Source organism: Thunnus maccoyii, chromosome 13 (assembly GCF_910596095.1).
Source record: "Thunnus maccoyii chromosome 13, fThuMac1.1, whole genome shotgun sequence".
In the NCBI taxonomy this organism is placed as follows: Eukaryota; Metazoa; Chordata; class Actinopteri; order Scombriformes; family Scombridae; genus Thunnus; species Thunnus maccoyii.
Window position 1 is genome coordinate 23,424,085 of NC_056545.1, and position 25,278 is coordinate 23,449,362.

At 37.9% G+C, this 25,278-nt stretch overlaps 1 protein-coding gene across 4 annotated transcripts in view; it reads left to right on the forward strand.

The window, feature by feature from the left end:
* LOC121909664 (roundabout homolog 1-like) overlaps positions 1-25,278 on the forward strand; it is a 108,075-nt gene that overhangs the window by 996 nt on the left and 81,801 nt on the right. For 2 of the 4 annotated variants that reach the window (XM_042430216.1, XM_042430218.1), the window contains exons 2-5: positions 1,670-1,716; positions 4,767-4,905; positions 10,064-10,192; positions 12,080-12,172. In XM_042430216.1, coding sequence (XP_042286150.1) covers positions 10,108-10,192; positions 12,080-12,172 — 178 coding nt within the window. In that variant the 5' untranslated portion in view covers positions 1,670-1,716; positions 4,767-4,905; positions 10,064-10,107. Of the gene's footprint in view, positions 1-1,669; positions 1,717-4,766; positions 4,906-9,006; positions 9,196-10,063; positions 10,193-12,079; positions 12,173-15,910; positions 16,490-25,278 lie in introns of those variants that run through there. The other 2 variants (XM_042430217.1, XM_042430219.1) reach the window with 2 other exon arrangements.

Below are 25,278 nucleotides of genomic sequence, written 5' to 3' on the forward strand. Positions count from 1 at the left end.
AACATTCTCCTCCAGTTTTCACATAAATTCAATATTTTAAACAGACATTTTTACAAACAGCATTATGCCAGCACACATATCTCTATTTTATCAAGAAAAAAAATATACAAGCGATCTCATATGTTCTTATATCTCATTTGGTGAGAATTAGATCATTGTGATGTATGGTTTTCATATGGGGAAACTACTTTCACATTTATTATCATACCAAACACATTGATTCAAAATTTGACAAGGTAATCCCTGCTGTGGTATAGGTTGTTGTCTGTGCACTGTATGTGTGTGTGTGTCAACCACAGGTCTCTGTGGAAGTTAACAATCCTTTTCAAATCTTTATAATGAGCACAGCAGAGAAATGATTACCACTAACAATAAGTTATTACTCAAGATAAATGAATCTATGGTGATCTCGTGTTTTTCCAATAGAGAACACATTCTTGTATTCAAATATTTCTCGTTTCAACCTTACAAAATCCCGAAACTTATATGCATTCCTCTCAGCACCTACTCAGCTGTGTGCTTTGCTTTTTGATTTCTCTTCCTCTTTCAAGGAAAGTCTTTACATCTCTTTATCTCTCTTGTGTGTGTGTGTGTGTTTGTGTGTGTGTGTGCATGTGTGAGAGAGAGTGAGAGAGAGAGAGGATACCCATGTTTAAGTGGAGAAATAGGAATTTCCCACATTATGCTTTCCGTCAGTCTCCATCCCTTCTTCATCCCTTCTTCATCCCTTAATACCCAAGGCTCTGACCTTGGCTTTAATGCTGAAACCTTCCTGTTTTAGTAACTGCCCTCCTCATTTTCTTTCTTTCTTTCTTTCTTTCTTTCTTTCTTTCTTTCTTTCTTTCTTTCTTTCTTTCTTTCTTTCTTTCGTTCTTTCTTTCGTTCTTTCTTTCTTTCTTTCTTTCTTTCTTTCTTTCTTTCTGTCTGTCTGTCTTTCTGTCTTTCTTTCTCTTTTTGCCTTTCTTGTTTATGTCCATTAATAGTCTAACCCTCTGAGAGGTCCTGTCTGCACACAGGGCACTATTACAGATGAAGAGGCAAAGTGATTTCCATGTAAATGGTGTCAGAATGTCATTTTCAAGTGAAGATGCTGAGAAAATGAATTCCTGAAGACGAGAGAGATTACCAAGAGGCAATGACACCTGGATTGCATTCTTACAGATTCCCCATGCAGCTCTTGTATAATGGTCCATCCATAAAAATAGCTTTGTTTGGCTTCCTGTGTAAATGCTGAAGTGTCAGTCAGCCCAGTCAAAGCAGAGAAAAAGAAAAAGGGAGGGATTCAAATATTACCATATAAATGTATGGTAATATAACCACTGGTCATTTTTGATGTGGGCAAATCACAGTGAAATTCTGTACGTGTATGTAAGAGAGAGAGAAGGATTCACACAGCATCTTATTGAAGGACCTTTTACCCTCATCAATGTGTAGTCAAGTTGCAATGATTAATTGGTTAGGGGACAAAGTGTCCAGGATAAATAAATTATATTTGGGGTTTGGTAGACCTCAGGGCTGGCCATTAGTCTATGTGACAAGTTCATCATACAGCTAAAGAAACAAATATTAAGACCAATAATGCAACAAAGCAAAGAGAGGCCAGGGCCAAGGGTCGACAGGTCTCTCAGACCTCAGCCCCAAACTACTTTCTCTTTTCTTTTTCTAACAGAGAGAAGACACATCAGGAAAATGCCAAATGCCAACACTGTCACAGAGGTTAGTACAGTATAAATGTCCCGGTTGCTGCTGAAATAACTTGATTGTGAGAAATGAAAGACATTTCTAATTCTATAGGTGAATTACTTAACACTGACACATTTCAACACATATTAATGAGCTGGGAACAATTGATCGAATTAACCAAGCATGATCTGCGTTAACCATGAAAATTTGATCTCAGTATAAATATGTAAGTAATATGTGGAAGTGATCTCTGCATATATCTACTACATTGCCTCTGATATATCATGCTGTTTATGTTCTGAGAAGGTCATGGTTGATGAAAGTAAAATGCTGAAGGATTGATTTTGTAGATGAAGAAGTGCAAAGTTGTTTCACCAAAACTGAACTAAAATGCTCCGCAGTTACACTTGGGAAATACAGATACAGTCAAAATACAGTCACTGAATAATATTGATAACACAATGTTTGTCCTCATCCAGAGTTTGATGTAAATGTAAAGCTATCATTCATGTGCATGAAGTCTTATTCTGTAACATATCATAAATGGCATATGGTTATTGTAGTAACCGGGGATATATTCATTTATGAAAATATGCGTATCAAAAGATCAATGAAATAAAAAGGTAATGTTTCTGCTGAATTACTTATTAACCTAATGTTTCAATGTTTAAAGATCCCCTCCATACAGGTTTTAAGACATTTAAAATATGATTTGGATGATAGATTGTGTCTAGTAGTTCAATTACCTCCTCCTTCAAAAATTCTTAAAATACACATATTCCTTCTCCTTAATTGAAAAATCTAGAATCTATATGAATATGCAAATATTTTAACTATCAGATACAAGACGTCACCTACTTCACTTTAAAGTCTATTCTCAGTTTATGTAGCCCTGGAGGTTTCAAGCTTCCTGTTCACACTTGTGCAAGTTGCATATCTGGCCACAATAGGCTGCGAAATGAGTTGTGATGTTACAAATGATGCTCGTATGTATTTAGATTGAACTGAGATTTAAAGTGAGCACAGACAAACTTTCTTCCGTTCAGCAGATGAACAGCCTTCTCTCTGCACATACATCATCCCTCACAGTGAAGATTAAACATCCAAGTAACAAGCAAAAAGCAATTTGTAGTGGAGAGGGACTTTGAACACTGAGGAAACAAATTTGGGTGAAAGGGAAGTACATAGAAAGGGAAGTAACTGTCATTTATATCACAACCAAAGTCCAAATTCAAAACAATGTTTTGTCACAACATATGTCACATAGTGTTCATATTTGTGTATCTCACCCCAGGTTCAAACCACAAGTGACTTGGTCATACAGACCAGTTAAGCAACATTCTTGCAAGAGAAGACTACATTTACTCTTGAGATGATTATCTTTCCAATGTCAGACTCTCAGGTCTGCTTCTGTCAGCATGATAGATCACCATGATATTGACTTAAGGTTAATTCAAAACCGCACTGCAGAGTTTGATGAAGGATCTCGATAAGAGCTCTGTTGATAAGAGTGCAGTTGAAAAGAAAATTGTTTTGAGTCACATGCCCTGATGCTCCTCTATTGCAGCATCAGGCTCTATACATTTCCACATCATTTTGCCATAGTGGAATTATACTTAAGATTAGGTGTTCACCTTTTAAATGTATGAATTTATTAATGCAGTTAACCTCTGTAATGTGTCTTTTGGTGTACGGTGTACTGTGTACTGCACAGCTCTGAGGTCCACTGAATTACTGTCAGTTACAAACAAACATTTGCCTCTGGAGGTAAATATACCTGCACAAAGATCAACCTTTCCATAAACTAAATACAAGAGGAATCAGTACATAGACAAGGACATATGTATTCTCCTGGTTTGTGTAATCCACTGAGCCCATCACAGTGCTGCATAGGGTAGATTGAATTGAATAAATAGCTGCTGAGCAATGTTGCAGATCAATTCTCCTTTTGTTACACACATCATTACACTGCAGAAGATTCATCAGTCATTGTGCACATTGTTTTCAATAAATGAAATGGAAAAAAACCCAAATCAATTAATAAATAATTCATTGAACGTGGGCACAGGTGAACTGATGATCATGGAAAATACACAGAGGAGTGGCTAGTTGAAGACACTAGAGAAGTAGAGTTCTCTCCCCTTTCTCACATTTTATATTCCACAGACATGCAAGTCAGATGAGTTGAAAAATCCAAAATTTCTGTTTGTGTAAATGTGTTTTTGCTATCTCTATGATGAATTGTGTTTTCCTGCCTTCTGGCCTATGCATGCTAGTTTCCAGCACCCACACTGTATATACCTGAATAGGAATAAGTAGGTAGCAAAAATAAATGGATGAAAACCATTTCAATTCCACTCAGTTAAAGAGACTGTGGCAAGCTGGTTTTGCTGCAGGTAAATGTAGACCCTGTGGGATGCATTTCTCCAGATTGTGAACCACAATGCAGGGATGTTGCCCCATATTGCAGCAAAACAATCTGTGATTCTCTACCCATTGCTGCAGGTACCTTGAGTTGTGATGCTTCATTTGCAAAACCATCAAATATAGACAGTATATATACTGTATATATGAACACTGGACTCCAAATAGTGTCAAACCATGGGTAATAACTGCTCAATTTGCAATTTTATAATGAAAAATAGACAGTAGTTATGCTTTATTTAATACAGACACACAAAATACTCAAATACACTCTCCATTTAGGATAGTCTTTAACATGTCACATATTAATTGTAAAGTCCATGCTGTTCCCAATGTGTAAAAAAGACAAAAGGGAGAATGAGAAAAAAATCTTGTTTTTAATAATCTGAGAAAATAAAATGAAAATGATAATGTTGTTTCTGAAGTTCACTGTTTTCTAATGTCCTTGAGTGTGTGAGCTGTCAGGCTTAATCTGTAAGAGTACATTGTCTGAGTGCAGCCTTAGGACCCTGAGGATATTGGACCTAGGTTGCTGCAGAGGTAGGTTTGTGATTTGTATGCACTCCATCTGATAGCGTCTCTTGGATCACAGATGGATTATTTAGGCTTTTTCTTCGGCATAGGCTCCTTCTTTTGATTTTTTTCTCCTCTTTTTACAGGTCCACATTGTATCTTCTTCTCTCTTTCTCTCTCTGCTTTCATTGTTGGGTACTTGGATGCCTCATAGACAGACACTTGCAGAGATTTGGCTTTACCAGAGAAAATGGAACAATAATACTGGAGGAATAACCTGGAGGGGTAAGTTTTGAAGTTGTGCTCATTGATATTAGTTAGGCTTGGTTTGCATTTTTGGTAATATCACTATTGTGAGTGCACATGATTTTGGCATAGGTGGATTGAGAGGGAATTAAGTCCTTTCCCTGCCCACTCATTTAGACAGGAGCGGATGCTGTCCACGTGCTGTAGCGCTGAAAGTTATACCACAAATGGTCATGAATGTTGTTTTTATTCTGATGATTGCACTTTGCCATACAAGAAATAATGGCAGAGTATTATCTCCTTTGTCCTTCCATATAGACCTTAAAGGTTAGGTCTAAATTAATAGAATCATCATAGAATTCTTTACTGTACTTTGTGTTAAAGGTTAAATAATAGCCAAATCATAACTTTACATTTAATTTAGCTATATCTACTGATTAATCTGAATGTTATGGAGGGAAATATGCATATATTTAATTAATATAATACCCATATGCAAAGAATGTATTATACAAACCTACCACATAATAATTTTTGAAAAATTGGTAAAATACCTCATAGTCTGCATTTCTACAAAGTCTAGGCCTGTAGCATTCTCTCTCTTTGGTCTTTGTTTTTAATCCTATTTCTTTGGCTTCTTATTCTGAAAATCCTTCAGTGGTTTTGAAAACTCTTAAGGGATTAAGTTATGGATGTGCACAAGCAACAGTTGCTAGAATTACATTCAAACAAATCCAATCTCATATTTTAAAGGATCACTTAATCTAGTGGGTTTAGTTTGTTTGGCTGTACTACCGACTGAAACCACTGTAATTGTAAATATGAAGTTGCTCTTAACTGACTCGCCTGGCTGAATAAAGGAGAGGTATGAAGTTTTCCTATTGGTAAGCAGAGAGAAGGCATGGTGAACAACATATAGTGCTCTACTAAGAATGAGTACAGTGACTGAAAATCACTTTTCAGGTTGAGCGGAGTCAGTGGATTAATTCCTGATCAAAGTCTTTTATCTGTAAATACATTTTGCTTTATGCTCTGTGGTCATTTGGGTGGTCATCAATATTTTGTCCTTTCTTCACAGTTCCATTACTTAAATATTTTTTTCTATGGTTTTTAGATACTGCTATTAATACGCTACACCAAACATATTTTTTCTTCATTATTTTCAGATAGAGAATCCAAATGCAGCTAACAGTGCGTTTAGTTTTGTAAGGTCTTATGCTGACATATCAGCGTCCTTTATCCTCTGGGGCAGAGGTCACTGCCCCTTGTGGCTGGTCCATGGGATCATCTGTCTAGTTTTTATCTTCCACAATGCCTACTCAGCCGACTATGACTTGTTACTATGAGCCCTGACAGAGCTTCAGACATTGCCTCTCATACTTTTAATATCCTTTGTCTTGCTCTGATAGCTCCCTTAATGCATTGTAGTGGCAGTGATGAAAGCCTGTATTTGTCCCCCCATCCATTTCCCCAAAAGACACATCCATATGTCAGTGATAAGTGCCAGGTGTTGATAAGAACTCTTCAGTCTTATGTGGCGAGACAGCAAGCCTTGTATAATGTTAAAACGTGATGTATGACTTTACGTGATTGACAGTAATATATGCAGGTGGTTTGTGTGTTGTGTCTACATCAAATATTGGAGTCTGTCTGTCTCAAAAGCACAAGCCTCTCCCTCCACATACCTCCCACTGTGGTGCTGATTTAGACTCCAGTTCTTGTGCAGAAAATAGTCAGTGAATCATACTTCCTGGTTGTACCCCCTGCTTTCACTCAGCACCCCAGTGGTGTTGTACTACAGAGCTGCTGATTAGTCATTACATCTGAGTCTACAATGCACATAGAAATGCACACTGATTTAATTATGTGTAGCCTTAAACACAGCAGTAAATAAAACTAACCAGTACAATATTACATTTATATACCTAAAGCCCTAATCCTCTTTAAAAATGGACTAAAATAGTTTTAATATGTGGGGAAATGCAAGTTTTTTTTATTCCTGCAAATGCTAATTGTGCATTGAAATGCAGTATGTCTGCTTTCACTTAATTTGCATCCAAGGTAAATATTCCAGTTAAATGATGGCATCTTCACCTGCACTTTTTGACATGGTATACTTGGTATAATATATAGTATTGCACATGGAACTTAGAAGGGAGAAAAGATGGAGGGGAGATACTGAAAGCTGATTCTGTTCACGCTCCAGTGCTCTCTACAGTATCCGTCTGCTGTTGTATAGGGGGAGCTCCTGCTCCGTCTTATTGACAATATGTTAGATGGTAAGCTGTGATTATTCCCCCAGTGGACAGAATAAGGAAGGGGAAATCAGCAGTCCTGTCTCCTTTGATCTGCAGACTCTCCCCATTAGTTCAGAGCATGTGCAGATGAGTGTAACAGATGCTTTGTCGTCATTTCTTTCAGTAAGGGCAGCTTAATGTATGTTGGGTGTAAGTGCATGCATGGTCAGTCATGAGGGAAGGGCCTATATGTACTAACAAGGGGGGGGAGGGGGTACAGGTTAATTTGATTATAATAATGAGATAGCAGAACCAACACAGAGCTCAATGGAAAAGTTTCATTCACTGAACTTATATTATTATATTGCATCTTACACCTCCTTTCCTCTCCTCTTCTTTCCTCTCCTCTCCTCTTCTCTCCTCCCATTTCACTTAACATTTGATCATATACTGTACACAAAATTGCAAGATAAACTACTGCTGCTATTTACATAGTGCAACCCTGACTTGGTTTTCTAGAACCATCTCTAGTCTTTTCATGTCAGATTTTAGACGTCCTAAAGTAACATTTTGTCACTGGAAATGATTACGCACACTTTTTCCTGCCATTGCCATATTACATTGTGCATATTATATTACATATTCAATTACATCCTGTATTTATTGTTTTTTCCCTCTACACCCACTTTCTGTATTCCCCCAAAGATACAGTGTTTCATAAAACCAAACAGTGCAGTGTTATTATTACCACCCACATTTCATATTCAGCTCTCTACAAAATGCAATTTTCCTCACTCATTATGTTAGTAATATATCCATGTAATATATCTAAGATTTTTGTAACAGCTGTAACAGATTTCAGTTATGGATGTTATTCATATTGAATATTATATTACTGTTGAGTATTGTTTGTTCTGGCTTTCATAGCTTATAAAACATCAGTATCTTTACTAGATCGACCAAATACAGGTAAAATCTGTGGTAGATGATGTTTTAACCAAAAGTGACAACAGGATTGTTTTGAAGTTTTTTATTGTTTTTTCAAGCACACAGATATGCCAGAACTGCACCGGCTTACATATTTCACAAATAAATATAAACCAGATCCAGAGTGAAGCACATATAATATAACCAAATGATGCTACATAAAGTCTTATAAGATTAGGTCTACAGGGGGAATGTAAAATGGTGCTTTGAGCTAAATGCTAATGTCAGCATGCTTACATGCTCACAGTGACATTACTAACATGCTGGTGTTTAGCAGGTGCAATGTTTACCCTCTTCACCTTCTTAGTGTAGTGTATTAGCACGCAAACATTATCTAATTAGCACTAAACACAGCTTAGACTAGGCATCAGCTTAAGCTTAGCACACTTTAGGCTGATGAGTAATGTCATTAGTTTTGCAAACATTTGGTCATAAACCATTACAATTACATTTTGACCAGACAGTGGCACTAGAACATTAAGGTTAAAAACTGTTAATTATGAGGGTGACATGAATATGTGTACCAAATTTCATGGTTATCCGTCAAATAGTTGTAGAAATATTTCAGTCTGGACCAAAGAGGTGGAACAGCTGACTGACCTAGACTGGCCTGTCCCTAGAGCCATGCTGCTAGCATGGCTAAAAATAAAGATTCACATACCTTTATATAAATATATTTTAGACCTTCATATCTACAACAGATTTTGATTATCTGTAGACCAGAATATTTCAGGATTTGAGCCATCTCATGCTTTTAATTTACACTAAACTAACAATATATTAGTTTGAAGCTTAATCTAAATTCCCAAAACAACAATGGTGCCTACCCTTCTCTTCATTGGTTGCACAGTCTATTCACTTTTTGCTCAAGTTTTTGGCATATTTACAATGTTGGCTGTTGGTGTTCATTTTTCAGAACAATTAAAGTGGCGCATAGAGTCAGTGGCCACTGGATGCCAAGACATCCCAGGAATCTGGCTGTCCATCAGACAGCTAGGATGGGTTGCAAAGCTGTTTGTACCACAGATGGCTGATCAGTAGAACTGACATCCCATTTCTCTCGCCTGGCACTGTCACTGTGTCTCATCACCATTCCCACTTGAGAGTAAGGGTGTGTGTTTTTTTTGACATGTGTGAAGGTGTGTATTTATTTGGGGGGATTGTTGATTTTGGAATTTTCAGCAGGTAAATGTGAGCATGTTTGTATGGATGTTTGACTTGGATTATGTATGAACACAACACATTTTGATGCAGTTGAAGATAAAATGTACACACACACACATAGTTTTGTACAAAGCATATAGAGAGCAGAACATATTTGAGATGAACTGTAGGGGCTCACCAGTGAGTTGGGATATGGGTGGAAAAGCAACACTAAAGCATAGTAATCTGCATTCCCCTTGCTATGTGTGGATTCGGTCAGACTGAAACCGAGAGACTCAGAGTTTGGCTACATGCTGGGAGGGTTTCAGAGGAAAGTCCATCTGTCTGTCTTTCCTCTCTTTGGTGGAATTTCACACAGGAGTATAGCTGTGCATAGTGCTCGCCAGCAGGGTAGTTGGTGGACAAGGAGTTTGTTTGATTTTAATATGTGAGAGGAATTGTAGGCCCTAAAACTCCTCAAAACACAAAATGGTTAATCATTCTAGGACTTTATTATGCTGGTAATATTGTAATAACAGTGTAATGTAATACTGTTGTTTTTCTTCCTTACTGTTGTTTTTTCTTCCTTACTTATTTACAACAAGGGCTTAATGGCAGATATACTGATATGTAAAGTGCAAAATCTTGCACCAACTTTGAAGCATGAAGCCTGAAAATGAAAAGCAAAATGTGTTGCTGTCTGACTAACTTTGGAGCACAGTGTATTGTTATTCTTTATTCTTGCAGCATGTCTCAAAGTCAGCTCGCATTTTTCAACTACATGTAATGTCCTAATAATTGATATAGTTTGACCTGTCTTTTGGTTCTAGGTTTATTAGGGCCTTCTTAAAGGCAAGCTGGGCCACCAGGAGCCATGCTGGCATCTATGACATTTCTTCTCATTAGCCTGCTCTGTGTCAACCAGCTGCAGCATGGCCACACCATGGACATTTCATCAGGTCAGAAACTCTTCGATGAACCGACATACATGACATAGCAACATCACGAGTGCTTATTCTTTAACTTCTCTGTTGTACTTCATGTGTTGTAACTAAGTCAAAGTATTAGTTTATTGTTCTCTTATGATAAGACTGTTTCCATGACTATGAGTTGTAATATTTCATTGGGGTTATTCACTATGAAACATGTTTTGCAAATGTACTTTAGAAGCGACAACCATGAACCCCCAAAGCCCATTTTGATGTCCACGTATAAGAGCAGTTTGCACACTGCAGGTTAATCAAAATGCTGGTGGGCACTATACTTATGGGAATATATGAGTATATATGAGAGAGTTGGTCATCCAACTCTGCTTACCTGAACACAAGGTATGAGACTTATCTTTCAAGGTGCAAGCTTTGGGTCTGAGTGGATGAGAGAAATATGAAAAAATAAACCTCTTTACCAATACTAAACTGTCTTAATGGCACAACTTCAGCACCTCCTGAGTGTAGTTATACTGACCTCTTGTGGCTGAAAACATTAAGACACAGAACTCAGTATGTAAAGTATAATTGTTTTCTTTCTTTGATTGAAAAATCTTGATTTGATTGAAAATGTTCATGAAATACCCAGAGTAATGCTGAGGGAGGGTTTTCACACTACAATCAATCTGAATGTTCTTTTACTTCTATTCTTTGAGTTTCCATGTCAAGTTTTCAGCTCTGCCTTCATACTGGTCTTTGTGTGCAAACTCTTCTTTTGTGCTTGTTTTTCCTCTACCTGCATTTATTTCAAATAAAACAGATCTAATTGTTTCAGTCATATCTGTGATGATGAGATACAGTATGCATAAAGACCAGGTGTAATTGCCACAGGCAGAATGTAATTATTTGAGAGGAGAAAAAGATTCAGTAGTTGTTCATGAGAGGTTTAATGCTTCACTTAATAAGATGATTAACAACATACAGTGCCATGGCCAGCTTTATAACATGTCAGTAATATCATGCCATGTATAATAATGTCGCAATATTATTATTTATTTCATGCAGTTTTGTTTAGTTCATTCAGGTTTTGGTTGATTTTAAGTCAAATTATTAACTTTTTGTCATAGGTTATTAAATAGCTACTTCTTTGGCTTTAACTCCAGTGACATGATGAAGTGGTGGCACCCTCTAGTGGTGTATTTTTTTAAAAGAAAAATATCCATGAATATAAGCCATATAACAGCCTAGCACCCAGGGGTGCTTTTGACTCTTTGGCACACAATATCATGGTTGGTGCATGTAATGTAATGGCGCATAGTACACATATTTCAGATTGTGTTAATAATTTAATGACTAACAATTTTAATTCTCAGTAATCTTAAGTGCAAAAGGTTTATTGGCTGCTCAGCTAATTTTCCATTAGCTTTCTGTATTTTCAAAAGTGTGTTGCGTTAGATTCATTTTCTGCTTACACAGAGATCGTGTTCCTCCTGTGACTAAGACATGAAAGCAATCATACTCCTCACCTTTCTGTGACTGCTTGATTAAATTTGTTTACACCTCACAGTGTTGGCATTACAAAAATGTGCTTCCAGAGCAAATTGTATTCATCTTAGTGGCAAGGGAAATATCTCTGAACCTTCATGTATTTATAAAACAATCACAAACTAACTCCAACTTGATGAGTCATCATTTAAATCAAACTGAATAATACCCCAGTTCCCCCTTTCTTCAGCATGACTACTCCTTTAAACTTTCCACATCATTCATCCATCAGTGAGATTTATTCATTTAGATTATTGTTCATGTTTAAACTTAGGCCACATAAGAAATGCGTTTATGTTGCATATGGACAAGTTAACCAAATGTGTAATGCTCTTTTAATTGTGCTACACACTGTTGTGTTTCCAATACAAACAGACACAGATAAACACAGAGGGAACCGTGAGGTCATCACTCAAACACCTGCATCTGAGCCTGCAACAGAACAAGACAACAGCCTTGGATACAAAGGTACGGTCCATGTGCTAAATGCGATTTGTGCAAATTCACTCGATAAGTAACAGTAATCATTCTGTCCTTTAACAAACCAATGAAGAGCTATGCTGTGTTAATGAAGTTTAGGGCTTACTGCCTATAGCTGTCTACACAACATATCCCTGCCATTCTTCAGTCTCTTGTCATGCACCATGTTGTTGCCACTGCAGTCTGTGCTGGTGTTAATCCAGCAGTAGGTATTATCCTGCCCCCTCTTTATGTTTCTTACAGCAGAATATGCTATTTCTTCTCTTGTTATTTTTCTTCTAGTTTTGTCATTCATCAAAAATAACAGATCTGTTATTTGTTCTGTTCCTAAGCAGCCTAGTTTCGGTTTCCATTCGATCTGATAAAATGCTTTTAAAGAAATGTCTGAAATAAGCCTCGACAAAGCCGTCAGTGAGTAAAGTGGTGCTTCAGGTTGTGCTGATTCTGTATTTGTCCTTTGAAAGATAGAGTGGTGAACCCAATTCCCAGGAAGAGGACTATGTTTCCTTTTGCTGACAAAGACTGTAATACCACTTAATGCCAGTTCAACAGCTGCAGACCTCAAGTACTGTGTCTAAAGCCAACATAGTTCAATCCCCTCTCCGTTTGCTTTGACATTTTATGGTGAGGTCTCTGACATGGGATGTACTAGGATAGAACAAAGTAAAACGTTTAAGAGTTCTTCTGTCTCTGTAGCCTCCATGGTGTTGGTAGATGACAAAATACTACTTATATGCTGAAGTTCTTCTGACACCTGGAGCAAATTTAAGTGACAGGAAGAAGAAAATGAGAGGCCAAAATAATTATGTTTTCTGTCTTTTATCTCTAATGGGCACTGTGAGGATGTTTTTTTTTCTTTTATGGAATCTAAATTGGAGCTTTTACTGGCTTCTATTTGATGTAGTTTATGTGGAGCTAATGGTTGAAAGAGGGATTTTTGATCTGTCTGTGTCCTCTCTCAAGATAAGAAGCTTTTTTTTTTTCATACATAAAATCTTTGCGGCCCAGTGGGAAAAAAATATAACAGTGACATTGTGAGTAATTGAAAGGTCGTCTAACAGTCTTAACGACTGATAAGACCATCCGGGTTGCTGCGAGTTTGTCAATTTGGAGGGAGATTGAGAAAGAGAAGAGGTATTGCATCAGCTTTTCCAACTGGGATGTGGATGTTGAATGCAAAGGCTGTCTTTCATTTTGCTTCAACACTTTGTATGACCCTGAGCAACTGTAGTGATGTGCAGTGAGTGGCGCTGACAAATAGGTAAAGATATAAACGAGTGGAGGTAAATGAAAGAGCCAAAGAGCTGTCACAGATAATAGGAAAAGGGGAGGGTGGAGAATCAACATGAAAAATAGAAGCTAGAATGGGGAAAACTATAATGTATTGAAAGCAGTTAATGGCAGTGATGTGTTACATACACAGCCATCATGGATACGGCCACACATTCCATACAACCTACTTGCCCAAGTTATAAAAATCTGCATTTAACTCCACATATCAGGTACGGACACATCATTTCAGTACGGCTGGACAGAACAGTCACCGGTAGTCAGGGACAATGGCCCAAGTTTGTTTCTCTTCGGAGATTCCAAATTATTTATTCCTTCATAAATATATTTTGGATTTAGGTTTGTGCTTTTTGGAGCTATTTTCTTCCCTGGCTCAGACCCAACCACACAGCTATTTTGAAGTGAAAGAAATAAATAAAAATAGGTCTCAGCACTTGGCAAGGTTTCCTTCAAATCCTTGCCATTTATGTGCTGTGTTGCCATGAAAACATGCAAGTCTTTGTGTCCATTTTTCACCATCTGTTCCCTGGAAATATTGGTGTAGGAGATGCTTTGGAATGTGACCAATTGCGAAATGTTTGATATAATTCACAAACCCTGCATTTAGCTGTGTGCACTGCACCTGTTGTTGAAAACACACATGCAAAAAGCAATAGGTCTACTGGTAAATCTCTATCCTCTCGTTATTTGTGCTAGTTAGCTTATTCTATCAATGTTATGAAATGAGACTAATTATGCAGTTATTATATGACCATGTTGTCCTCTATTACTGTTGCAGTCATTCAGTCTCAGCCAACTGGGCTGTTAGAGAGTCATATAGTAGGGGTAATATTTATTCGGAAGAGATATAATAGTGTGAACAGGGACCCTTGTTGATTGTCTCAGGGAAAAAGAAACACAATAGCAATGCACAGCAAAGCATTATGACTGAGTAATTGGGAAAAGACAACTGTACACATATTTCAGTGCATTTCTTTTCCTGCAAACATTGAACTGCATATGGGAAATGCGAGAAGGCAAAGGTGTTTTTCAATTAAAAAAATAGAGCTGATTTTGTATAAAAGCAGAAACATGCTCCTAATGAGACTATAATTCCCATATTTTATTGGTTGTTTGCCAATTGTGATGGCTTGGTTTCGAGGGCTGGCACCATTCAGCAGAGCCACCAATGATTCACAATGGGCAATTAAAGGATTTGAGGCGTGAGGGCTGAGTTTCTTTTAAAAATTATGCATATACTTGACATATTAGCATCTGACTGCTTGTTTCACTGAGGACAAGGTACTCGGTGTGGAAGTGGACAGAATTAGGATGCAAAACAGAATTTTAACCATAATTTGTAACAGCCGTAGACGAAGACATGTATCATGTACAACAGGCAGTGTCATGAACAAGTTGCTGGGAAAAATCCAGTGCTGTACTGTAAGGTAGGCAATACAAAATGACAAATAAAGCTTTACACAATGAGCTTTTCCTTTACTCAGGACCATTGCCTTCACACCAGACTGTGTTACAGCTCTGCAGCCAGCAGATGGAGTGCTGACCTAAAAAGGATATTTCTGACGTTCACTAGGTCAACAATTTAACTATAACGTTTAAAGTACATTAATCCTTCGCAGTTCAAAATTTATTTTATTTAAGTAGAGTATCACTCAGGCTATGTGATTACTTCAACATATTTGATATCAAGACATAATAGGCATTACATTTCTAATGCACTTAAAATGTCATCTAATTTCCCAGTGGTATATTGAGAGGTCAGAGGGTGAAAACGTGATCGATTGTTGTCATCGAATAAAGCACAGTGCTGCTGCTGCCCAGTCTGGATGAAGGCACATTATACTGGCTCATTAAGAATACCCTTTTCCTATATGTGCAGCCTGGGCTGCTCCCTTTAGGCTTTTATAGAGATACAGTGAAAGTGCACGCCCCTCTATCTTGATAAGAAGATAAAAATAGTATAAATCATACATCAAGATCACATTATGCTCACTTTTAACGGCAGACACACTTTAAATGTTAAATACATTTTCGTTTGGGAATTAAGCAGTTCATAAAGGCCAATCTTAACCTATTTGATAATGATGAACACTTTGAACAAAGCGTTTAATTTGTGCAGCCAATTGGATTCATATTCTATTGCAATTTAATAAGAAACAGCTCGACTTACATTTGTGGTACTTAATATTGTGGCACATTGTCTACTATATTAAATCTGTTGGATATTACAACTATAACATCCACATCTCATAGTTTGCAGTATGTTTTATATTCTCTAACATTTACTTGGCTGCTGTAGCCTGGACCTTTTTCATAATAGGCGAGCTTAATGCAAACGTTAGTGGAGCTTCGTGTTGTGAATGTATCCTTGTGCGGTTAAATGGTGCCTGACTCACAGGAATCTCGTCTGTACAACAGAAAAGCCTCTGCCTGAGTAGGAAAACCAAACCAGCGCTGAGCGCAGAGACGCACGGCGCCTCATCCAACCAGCGCCAGTCCCACGAAACCGGAGTGAAAGAGGGGGAAAGTACGCATTTAAACCATTAAAGTGACTGGAACCGGACGCTTCTGCTCTTTTGGATTCTTGTGCTTTATTCAGCCGCGGAAAGCTTCTTTTTAAGTGGATCTAATAGTGAATCTGATCACCGATGAATTCCGCGAAGTTATCAGCATTTGGAAGTGAGGAGTTCGCCTGGAGTGGAGAAAATCCAAATAGTGTTGAGTGTATTACTTCTCGACCGCAACGATGCCTCCGACTGATCTGAACTTTGATTAAATAGAAAACCACCCTCTGAGGAGCTGCTCTGAACATTATTATCTGTATTATTGCGGAGTTCAGCAACTCATCCACCATCCTCATTAGCGGCTTTGCAGCAGAAGTTGTGATTTAGATGAAATAGACAACACAAAGCGCATTCTAAGTGTGGATTTACACCGTTTCCAGCTGCTCTTGAATGATGCCTGCCTGTTTCACGGGAATATACTGTCTACTGGCATTTCTACACATTTGTTCAGGTATGAGTTGGCTGGCGTGTTTATTGTCAATACAGTTTTTCTTATGTTTGGAAATGTGTTGCCTGTGTATGTAGAAAGATTAATTAAAAAAAAAAGATATAGAATAGAAAGAGAAACGAGAGGAGATGATGAATATGCTAAGTTTGATCTGTCACGGTACCCTGCGGGTATTCTGGTCACCCTCTCTCTGTGTAGCCAGCAGTATCAGTATGTGGCCCCTGACCCATGCTGTGTGCTGCCTCCTTGCTGAAAGTGACCCATCTATCTGTACCCCCTGATACAGTCCAATGAAACACAGCTTCTTAAGCAGCTCTTATCACACCAGTGGAAAGTTAATTGCCATAATAAGGTTTATGTGAGATCATGTTGTTTTATGCATAGGATAGGATCAAGGGCATGTCCAAATGCATGTGAGGAGTCAAAGTAGGACATCCACTATCATCCTCAGTCCTCAGTGAGTGCATACATCACATGAGCTGCAGGTTAATGAGGAACAGAGAGACTCCACTTGAACAGTCCCTTTGCACCAGTCAGACCAGTGAGGATGTATTATTTCCACTGGGTGGAAATAAGGCTCTCTGCTCTGACAATGTCATAGTTGCTGCATAGTCGATTCAATACTGGATAATTCTGTCACCAGACATCTAGTCTCAAGGTTAAAATTGAAGAAACATTTATATAAATTAATGTATTTATTTGAGAAGTTAAGAGATTCAGATGCATTTATTTTTGTTTCCTTTATATTTAACTTAATTTTTCATTGTGCCAAGTCCAGAATACACTCCAGTAGGACAATTATGTTGTGTGGAAATCAGAGCTACTGTCCCAAAACATGTTTACTGGGTGAAATCTGAGACTGAGCCAGAAAGAAAACCTTTGGATTAGAAATGGAGTGTGCCAGCCATATAAGTGCTATCTCTCTGCTGAAGGGTCAAGGTTCATTCCAGGAAAATGAACTCCAGGATAACATTGATATAACACTGATATTGCAGGTGGTGGTTGAGGTTCACATGAAAAGTTTTTGTTGGAGTGCTGACAACATACTTTCTATCCAGGATTTATTGGCTCACAAACACTTTCCTTTAGGCTTTATCACATACGCAGCTGATATTGTTCCAGTCAAGCAGCAGACCTCACAGGTGTAGGTACACTATGATAAAATAGGTAAAATAGGGCAACAGCTACAGTCACATAGATTAATACGTTGTACAGATTGCGAAGTTTCAGTCCACATATTATTAAATAACAATATTTTTACATATGCACCTGCTGTTGAGAATGGGCTGGTCTGCAGTGATGATTGTTAGAGGTTTGAGGGCTGAGGCTAAATACAAGGGACAACAGCACACCAAATAGAGAATAATGACTAAATCTCTCTCATATATATATATATATATATATATATATATATATATATGTATGTATATGTATATATATGTATGTATATGTATATGTGTGTATATATATATATACACACACACACACACACACACACACACACACACACACACACACACATACATATATATATATATATATATATATATATTTTAACTCTAATGTAATACTGTTTTATAATGTTGTTTTTAATTTTTGTTTTCAGTAATATAGGCAGCAGTTTGTTCTTAACAGGGAATTAGACCAATACTTTCTTACATATTGGGTTTTAATAAGATCAGAAGAAAAGCAAATAAAGCATTTAAGAAAAATAGGGAACTATGAAGAAGTAAAACTAATTTCAGCAAAACTAGGGTTAAACTACTGAGAAGATTTTAGCCTGAACCTGAAGTAGGAAACAAACAAAACATACAAAATTATATTTTTTGTCATAATATTCATCTGTAATTTAAAAAAAAAATCATACAAATATTCTTGAAACTACAGGGAAAGATACACAAGAAATCACAAATGTTTTTCAAAAGTCCTTCAAATTCCCTACTGGCGCCCGTCTTGTTCTGTCTGTAAGACAAAGACAGCTGTCAGTAACATAGCAGTAACAATATGTTTTCAACACTAGAGCTTTTTTGACACTGAGTGATGGCTTTATTTTTCCAAGCTTTTTGCTCCTATGATGGCTGAAGTAATGTGCCAACTTCAGAGTACATGTGGGTTAAACACAACCTCATTCCTCACACTTTCCAAACCAAAGATAATGCACTGAATGTTCTGTCTAGCTCCTCTGACTATAGCAGCAGTGGTACAGTTTTACAGCCTTCAACTCTTTTCTTAAATTTCAGTGGTGACTCAAAAGAGGAAACATACGAAGGCTTAACTATCCACATCAAGAGCACAAAAATGTGTATGACACCAATTTTCCAGTTCGTTTCTATAAATTTCCAAACTGACAAACTTAGATCAACCACCCAGTCCAGAGCATTTTATGAGTACTCTAGGAGGTTTGTGTTTCAGTCAGAGGTGTTGTCCTGTTGCATATGGTACTTTTAAAGAACGGTCTCTGATCCTTCTACATAATGTGAATATGTTCATTTGCAGTCAAATTTGCACCGGAAGCACCCCTTCATCACAACTTTTCTGAAACTGCAAATAGCAAGCTAGCAACATATACTTCAAAGTCCAATAAAATATTTTTATTGCTTAATTGCTATGGCTTTATTCACTAGCCCTGACATGAAACTAAGTATCTGGGTTTCCAGTATGGAATAAGTATTCAGTGCTCTTCAACACTGGGAGCTTTTTCTCTCTACAGTGTTCTTTGGTAAACTGGTAGAGTAGATACATTTCTCTTGAGACTCTTCTTTTGGCTAAAGGACCAGTGCAGTGGACCAGACCTCTGACAAATGCTCACTGACAGACTTCTGACAAATTCTCACTGATTGGCCCAGCGCACTGCAGGTTTTTGCCAAAAAATGTGTCGCAGACCTTGTGAGTCAGAGGATGTGATAAGGTGTACAGTAAATTTACATAGCAATGCCCCTTGTGTGAACCTGTGAGTGCATGTGTGTTTATCACATCCATATCCCACCATAGATTACAGGGATTTTAGAAATCTGTATACGACATAGCTGGGAGAGCTGCCAGGCTTACACGCCTGTCCTTGAAAATGATCCTTGCTTAATAAATTGCAATCAAAATGATTACAGGTGTTTGATATATACCAAATCACTCCCTTGTCTGGTATTCTGTACTGTAGCATAAAAAGCATACAATGGTCCATCATTAAAGCCTTGAGCTCTTAAAATTGTTTGTTGAGTGACTTAATTGTACAGAGAGGGGGAACCTGGAACTCCGCCTATTTGAGAGTTTAATCTCCGCATAATAAATCTGCCAACAGTAATAGCATGATACATAATAATCTAAATGGTTGCCATTAAAAGCATATGCTCACGTCGAGATGGCTTTGTCCCTTTCATCACACAGATCTTAATTATGCATCCCCAGAGTGATGCTGTGACTTGCCTCGCCATTCTACCTGTTTTGTTTGATGGTCTGTAAACACTGTCTAAAAAAGGAACCGGGGGAAAATAAAAGAATAGCCTGCATCCTGTATTTCTTTTTTATGATGGTTGTCTCACAACTGTGCTGTCAAACTCCGTTTTGTTCATATTTTAGTAATAACTGCAACTAAGCCAATAGCTAGGTTAATAACTTTAGCAATAAATAACGGAGGTCCTCTGAGGCTTATTTTAGTTTGAGATCATCTCATCCATGTGTTGCCAGCAGAGAAGTAAGTACAAGAGGGGCTTAGAGACCAGCAGAACACAGCCTAATTCCATCACTGGTGTGTGCAGCAACTCCACAGGGAACAGTTTGACTGAGACATCTGGCTGGCCCGCTGGAGTTAGTTGTATACAGGTCAGAGTTCAGGTGTACTTACTCATGCTGCTTTGGTGACTGACACTCATGGCTGCAAGTGGTTGACTGTTGTGATCCAAAATACTACACGACACAGAATACTGGACCTTACAGTAAGTAATGATGGCCTGATTGGGAGAAGCTGGTTTGCCGTGTCGTCCCCTAAGCTAACAAGACTCCCTGCAGTCTTTGTGATGGTGACAGTGATGAGCTGACGCTCACAACTAATGAGAACTTCTTCGCTATGGATGATGGGGCTGATAGGACATATTTTTATACCAACGAGGCTTCCTTTGTTGGTTGGATGGAACTTTCAGATTCCCTCTGTTGTTCCTTAGAAATAATGTGACTAACAAGCTTCACTGGAGACCAGTTTGGTTGGAGAGCATCTCCACTAATGTTGTTTATTTGTTGGAAATGTGTGGGGTAGCAGTAGAATAAGAAAAAATGTATTCACAATGCAGCTCCTGTCTGCTTCATTCAACCTGACTGAGAATTTGCTGAAATTACTCGGGTTTCAAAGAAAGGTGTGCTGGTGCTTGCTAATTTAACATCTATTCTTTCATTCTTTGTTGGCACAGTTAGCAAATTGCTTTTTCAGCTCTAAGTGACTTTAATGTTTTTAAGCTATTAATATTTTTCTCACCCATCATTGGAATCCATCAAACCTGATTTGAGGTTTATGTCTGGACTTCATATGCTGTTTTTATGTGTCAGTATTTAAAAAAAAAAGAAGTCTGAATGAACACCTCTATCCTTGAATTATTTGTCTATTGACATATAGAGCATCCACAGAGTCAGCCCATATAGAATGTATGAGCTCATGATAAATTCACGTTGTTTGACACTGGTGTTTTTCAGGTTGTTATTAGCTGAAAAATACTCTTGAGAACTCTGTCCACCAGGAACTGTTGAGACTGAATTACTGAGACTGTCTGTTGTCTCTCAAACCCCCACAGATGTTGCTGCAATTGTTTGGTTCTGAGTGAATGTGCATAAATACATATGTAATGGTGTTAGCGTAAGCTTGTCTTTAATGTGTGTTTCGGATTGTGTGCTGAAAGCTGTGATTCATGATTGCTTCCCTTGTTTACTCTCTTGTTTCCTGTGGTGCTGTGAGACAGAGCACAGTTGCCAGGCCTGTGGGACTGAAGCTAGCAAGAGCTTTAACAAGTGCCTGTGGGCCTGAAGTTCATAGGTCATTGCACCTTCACACAGACATGCACATACGTATGGACACATTCCAAGACATACATAGCCACATAACTCCTCATTTTGAGGAGGATCGATTACTATCTGCCTGCCCTACAAAAGTAGCAGGTTCCTCGCCTGGGGGATCCTCCCACACTCCTACTATACCTTCAGCCTTTCCTATCACGCATTTCTGTGAAAAAGAATCATAGCATAGTTCATCTGTCAGTCAGCTATTCAATTGTGTTGACTGACAATCTCATATTAAGACACAGTAGTGTCTTCATTAGGTGCAATGGCAACTCAAGCATGAACTGAAAAAAATAATATAGAAATAAAAAAAAAAAAAACAACTTGACTGTATCAAGCAGTGATATAGCAGTTCAAGTATAAAAGCATGTATCAAGCATTTAATTTAAATATTAAACACACAAACAAGTTTTACTGCATCCTCACTGCATCAGTAATGTATTAAATCAACCATGCACAGTTTGTACTAATCAAATGTGGTAATTAGACAGATAAAAATGTGGTTGTGTCTAATTATTGTCATCTTAAGTTGATTTATTTAATTTTTTACTGTCACTTTGAGGTGCTGCCCTCAATGCCCCCCCACCACCAGCACCATCATCTAGATAAACTAGCTTCTAAGCCAAGAAATTCCCTTGGGTTTGTGGTTTTCTCCGGGCTGTTTTTACTCTTTTGCTCTAAGCTTCCTTTCCTGAGGTCAGTGTCCAGCTATGGCTGTGTGCTGAGGCACTCTGGATAATTACTTCTGTAGATAAATCTACTCTTTCACAGTCTTGAGGCTTTATAAGTAATTGTAAAGACAACCCACACCTGCAATGTGTGGTTGATCTGTGAATCCAGCTTGTTTCCTCCTTTCACTGAGATGGGCTGACACTGGCAGATTGTTTCTTTCTCAAAAACTGTGCAAAAGCAAAGAGTTGTACCCATGTGACCCTATAACTTGTCCATCAATGACTGAAATGGTACAGTGGTTTCTTTCAGAATGATACTGTATGGTATTCCTCAGGGATTTTTGGTTTAAAAGTAATTGGGTGAATTCATATTTTGAAAGGACAGCTTTAAAGGTCATGGTAATAGTATCACCTCAGATGCTTCTTGAGGTTACATCTGTGTGAACTGTCTCCTCTCCAGTCAGGCAGCTAATAATCAATAGATAAATATGCTTTCTATCTTTCACAGTATTTCACTTTCATGCTCAGATACAGCCAGAGATGTATTCTCACACAAAAACACACATATCATCAATTAGGCTGACTATTAAACCTAAGATTAGCTAAAAAAAAAAAAAGAATGGCTCAGTATTGTGATGGAACACATCAGTAGTGCGCATTATCCCTCCGCCATTTCCTCAATCCTTCTCATCTCTCTCCTTCATTCGTCTCATGTCTCACTGACAGGGTTCAAAGCCCTCTATGTGAAGACTGTAGCATAAAGAACTATTTTCCCACTAGAGCATCTCTCACTGAAGAGCCCAAAACATGCATAAATTGCCTTAATTAGCAGATCTATTCTTAGCTGGCATTTGTATTGCTTTAGAATGGGATTCCCAGATAAGCAGGAGTAATCACTGAGGCTGATGGCACTAAAGTTTTGGTAATGGTTGGATTTACAACCATCCAGCTGTGATGCCTTTATCTGAACCTGTAATAAGGCAGGAATGTGAGTGCAGTATTGCGGTATTAGATAATTAATTGATAAATCAGTAATTAACGGGACTACTACATAATTAGTGTAATGCTAAATGCTTAAGGTTGTGTTATAGTTTTGGATATGTCACAGACTTGACAGCTTGTTATACTCCTCAATAAAAAAATGGAACTAGGGCTGTGAGTAAATTTGCAGGCTTCTAAATATAAATGGTGAGTTTGATGTAGTGTATTGTAAATGGATGTAAGGCAGTATGGACAATGTGTTGTAAACAGATTGAGAGGAGAGATTTCCCTTACTCAGTTTCTTGAAAGATTCCAAATGGTGTCCTCTTATGGAAAAAAATGTGAATATCCTCCAAACATATCTTGGAAGAAGTGGAAGTTAAGCGGGACTACTCATCAGGCTGGGTATTTCCTGACACTGGCATAATGACAGATGCATGGGGTCAACTCCAAGAGCCAATGGGGCCATGTCATGGGAAATTACTAATGTGTTCAGTTCAATTGGCTGTCAAAATAATTGATTATGAATCATTTTTTAAGCATTAAACTGAGTAGTTGGGGGTTTGATTTTATGACATTTGTTCTAATATTAAAACGGATCAGAACACATGTAAATCAAACCCATTCCTTAACTTGGCTCATCAGATCCCAGTAAGAAGTAGTGAGCCTTCAGTGAATGATGAGGGAGAGAGGGCATACCTAATGTAACCAGAGGTTGACGTTGGAATGCAGTCTCTCTAAGCATCTGGAGCCTTTTGACATACAGTCTCATTAGCTGGTGGGTGATCCAGTGGGAGATATTTGTACTATGTAGGAAGGAATGATGTTGCACACAATATGAATGAAATATGTTGTCAGAAAACACATAACTTTAGTCTGTGTTTATCTGTTTGGTTTATACATGGCTTCCAAAGCTGATTTGATACAGGGATGAACAGTCTCCGACAAATACATAAAATGTTGTAAGAGCTGAGAAGTTATGCAGTATGTAACTGGGTTAGGTTATACCATTGTCTTTGAAACTGTAATTGCCACCACTGCAATATTCCAAGCATCTTGACAGTATTTCATCTACAGTATCACAGTTCTTTTATTACTTTTCCTTCCTGCTACTTCTGATTTCTCACTGACAGTTCTCAAGGAAGCATGGATCTTATTTTTTCCCCACATTCATCAACAGTCTCCAAATGTTATATCTGCTAATTCAGCTCCAGAGTTTGTGTAAGTAAGATTGAAACTTATATGGTCAAAAAAAGATGGTGCATGCGAGCTGTACTTTCTTACAATCCATTTTCTCTCCTGCCGTGCAGGGTTACAGTGTAGCCGAAGGCCTTCTTTTGGAAGTCCATATAACTAGGGGTTGCTGAGTGGCAAGAGAGCCAATGAAATGCCTCAGGTTAGTGAGAGAGGAAGATGGAAAGAAAGTGCGGACAGGGATAATGTCAAGGTGTTCGAAAGAGGGGAACACAGAGCCGTGTGGTCTTTACAGATACAGTCTTTGGTTGTGTTTTGAAATACAGTAATTAACTCATGTTCAGAATGTCTATGTGAACACATAGAGATAAAAGGAAACTTCAGACAGTCATTAATCTCTGAGACATGTTGTTTCCGTAGCCTGTGATTTTCCACTGCAATAAGAACTAAAAGAGCAGACTTAAGCTTTACTTCCAATCAACCAAAATACCTGCACTGTTTTGCTCACTTCAAACAGTTGCTTTATTGCTGCAAGATTGTTATCAAGTGTGTCCTGTAGCCAGAGTTTTAAAGCTGTTTTATTCCAAAACAGTGTTGATTTGGCAGTGATATTTATGAGAATTGGTTGCCCTCAGCTTTTTCTCTCTTTTTTTTTTTGACCATTTCAGTTACATTTAACAGACAAATGGAACCTCTCTCTTAATTAGCAGATCATCAGCTGTTGCAGAGATTTTCAAATTGAAAGCAAAGGTTTGCACTCTTACAACAATTTATTAGAACAACAATTTACCTCAGAAACACCACTTGAAGCATTTTTGTCACAATAAAAAAGCAAATGATGGCCACAGCTCTTTTTGACCTTCAAGCTCAATCCATATAGCAAACCAAGCTGGAAAGCTGGACCTTAAC